Source organism: Amphimedon queenslandica, unplaced genomic scaffold, assembly GCF_000090795.2.
Source record: "Amphimedon queenslandica unplaced genomic scaffold, v1.1 AMPQUscaffold_13505, whole genome shotgun sequence".
Taxonomy (NCBI): Eukaryota; Metazoa; Porifera; class Demospongiae; order Haplosclerida; family Niphatidae; genus Amphimedon; species Amphimedon queenslandica.
The window spans coordinates 103,822-106,818 of NW_003546259.1; the positions used below are offsets into that span (position 1 = coordinate 103,822).

The 2,997-nt window shown below is 36.7% G+C and overlaps 1 protein-coding gene across 1 annotated transcript; it reads left to right on the forward strand.

Moving 5' to 3' along the window:
• Positions 1-1,303: 1,303 nt before the first annotated feature.
• On the forward strand, positions 1,304-2,295 carry LOC109593780 (uncharacterized). Its single transcript, XM_020008884.1, has 3 exons — positions 1,304-1,327; positions 1,371-1,640; positions 1,709-2,295. Exons 1-3 carry the CDS (start codon positions 1,306-1,308, stop codon positions 2,293-2,295), a joined length of 879 nt encoding a protein of 292 aa, XP_019864443.1. The 5' UTR covers positions 1,304-1,305.
• Positions 2,296-2,997: the final 702 nt, after the last annotated feature.

The window sequence follows — 2,997 nt, forward strand, 5'->3', positions numbered from 1 at the left end:
TTATCACTGCTGCTATCATCTTCCATCACTTTGTCTATTACTTTTTTTATAATAATAAAGTTTAATGTTTAATGCTAGAATATTACTGTCATTGTTGTATTATTATCGTAATTAACAATGTTATTTTAGGTAAGTAGTATGGATTGTAATACTAAGTAGGTGTTAAGTATGTAAGTATGCATTGTGTGGTTAATGTAATTCATAGGTTATGCAATTTTTTTACCTGACTCCTTGTCGTCAAAATAGACATGGAGCATCTCAAGCAGCACTCCGCTTGTGATGCTTGACCTATGACCTTCCTCCTCATTCAACAAGAGAGCAATTTGCCTTGCTTCTTCCATCAAGAAACAGTACCCGCTTTCAATATTTGCTTGTAACCATGGTAAGTTGCTAAGATACCGATTGTCGCCATGACGCCCCGTTTACCTCCGTTTCATGGGCCGTGTGACGCGCTCCGTGCACAGTAATGGCTAGAGGGTCTAGTACCTTCTTTCTCAGGAACTACATGGAGTATAGTGGCATCTTTGGCATCAAATGATAGCTTATTGTCTCTATAATTAGTTTGTGCAAAAAGCTACTTTTTGACCAACAACGCAAGTTGACTTATTATCACCATACTGATAAATTTAATAATGCGCCAAATGGTACCTTTTGTCAAATAGGCCACTCCAATTAAATTCATAGATTCCCACTGCCCACCCGCATACTGCCGCGCACCAAATTCATTTAAATCGATTATTTTTCATTATTATCTCTACCTCATGGCTAGTGGCTGATAAATGGCGGTATGGATCTGGTTCCTCTGGCTATTAGGTTTTACAAGCGTATTTGCAAGAGATCAGGTGTGCCCAATGATTTCCTTTAGAATCCCCTTTAACTTTTCTTACTTGCAGTGTTACGTCTGGACCCTGTACAATCCATATAGTGGTCTGAATTTGTATAATTCCGCACCTACTCATTTGCCTCCTCATTCATATTTGTATAATTCACATACTCATTCTCCTACTCTTTTGTATTCGTATAATTCACCTACTGATTTGTATTCGTATAATTCACCTAGACATTTGTATTCATATAATTCACATACTCATTTGCCTTCTGATTCATATTCGTATAATTCACCTACACATTTGCCTCCTCATTTGTATTCGTATAATTCACCTACTGATTCTCCTACACTTTTGTATTTGTATAATTCACTTACTCATTCGCCTTCTCATTTTTATTCATATAATTCACCTATTCATTTGCCTTCTCATTCGTATTTGTATAATTCACCTACTCATTCGCCTTCTCAACTAGGTCATGGCTACAGCAACCCTACCAGGTAATTTAATAGCTTTCTATATGTTAAGGATTTTCTTTTATAGGAGCTCCAACTTTTGGAGATATGATAGACATGCTGGAGGAGGCAGAGGATTGTTCGTCGGTCAATAATTCGACTCTTTCAGAGGTTTTATATACTTTGTTCCAGATGTGCTATCCCACTGTTGTAGTCCGACCGCAGAGCTTGTATAATGCAGCTAAGCGTATTGCTGCACCAGCAAATTCTTCGTTAAGGGGAACCAGTAAACTTAGTGGTACAGCGCTTTCATTATATAGAAGAAAGGAGTGGTTACCTCGAATTAGAACAACTCAATGTATGTTAAATGTTTATGATATTGCATAAAAGTAACTTCATCAATTTTACATAATTTTTTATCTATAGGTACTAATGTTGCTTTTCCTAGTGGGCTTGTGTCATATGGTTTAAGTGAAGATTTGTTAGGTACAGTCTTTGATCAATTTGAAAATCACGAGCCACTTTCTTTGAGTCTCAGAGGGATTCCAGTCCATGGTTTTTATCAAAACTTACACCCTTTCCTGAAGAAATGGCCCGGTACTCAAAGTTCAACCAAGTCCTCAATAGGAAAGTTTTATTCTACAATCGATATTAACTTAAACACCAAATCGTATCGACCAGATACTGCATATCAATTCATTGAGAGGCTGGTCTTATCTCAGTTTCTACGTAATTCGATTGTGAAGTATGGATTGGAACCCAATGCTTCGTTGCAGTCTCAGGTGAAAGAGTGCATGGAGTTTAATCAAAAAGTAATTTCAGATTTAGAAGAAATGAAGAAGCAATGTGACGAAGCGAAAAGAGAGTTAAACATCACACAGCTGACATTAAGAGAAGCTTTGGATGAATTAAAGGTTACAGCAAAGTGTAAGATAGCAGCAGAGAAGAAAGTTTCATCTCTACAAAGTTCAAATAGAAGTAGATTAGCTGATTATAACTTGCTGAAAGATTAGATGAATTAGAAGAAAATCTTCAGATATTTGAAATTTTTTCTTCAGTTAAGGAGTTATCGATTATGACTGATGCCACTGCTATAATTATTGATGAAGAATCAATGAGCTTTGCATTTCAAACAAAGTGCAATGGTAAACAGTACTCACCAGCCATAAGAAAACTTTATTATTTATTACTTTCTGATGAAATTCCTCGTATTAAAATATTCAACACAATAAAAACTGTTTTAAAGTGATTCTTTCCTGAACTAGATGTTGAATTATTGCAACTGCCAAAGGCACGTTGTGCAGGATATATGAGGACTGATGAACTAAGCACTTTAAGTCTTGCTCACAAAGCAACTACTGTTCAAAATCAAATTGAAGATGGTTCTCTGCTTCACTTAAACACAGATGGCACTACGTTAGGGCAGAAAAAGTTGGGCGGAATCGCATTAAACAAAGTTGTCATTTCTCTTAGCCAGCAATCTGATGGAACTGCCGACAGTATCAGTGATGTGTCAAGACAGCTGCAGAAGCTGAGAGAGACTGCTTCTGCTCTTGGTCTACCAAATCCTTTTAGTATTAACTGGACCATGATTTCATCCTCCACTGCAGATTCAGCTGCAACACAGAAGAGGTTCAATAAGCTTAATGAACGAAAAAAAGAAGCCGATAAAGAAGAATTTGGAACTAATGCACCTGAGATAGCTTCTGAATTTA

Coding starts and splice junctions, on each gene's coding strand:
- LOC109593780 (XM_020008884.1), top strand. CDS start 1,306: ATGGCTACAGCAACCCTACCAG. Junction 1,328..1,370: donor GGCTACAGCAACCCTACCAG/GTAATTTAATAG, acceptor TTTCTTTTATAG/GAGCTCCAACTTTTGGAGAT. Junction 1,641..1,708: donor TCGAATTAGAACAACTCAAT/GTATGTTAAATG, acceptor TTTTATCTATAG/GTACTAATGTTGCTTTTCCT.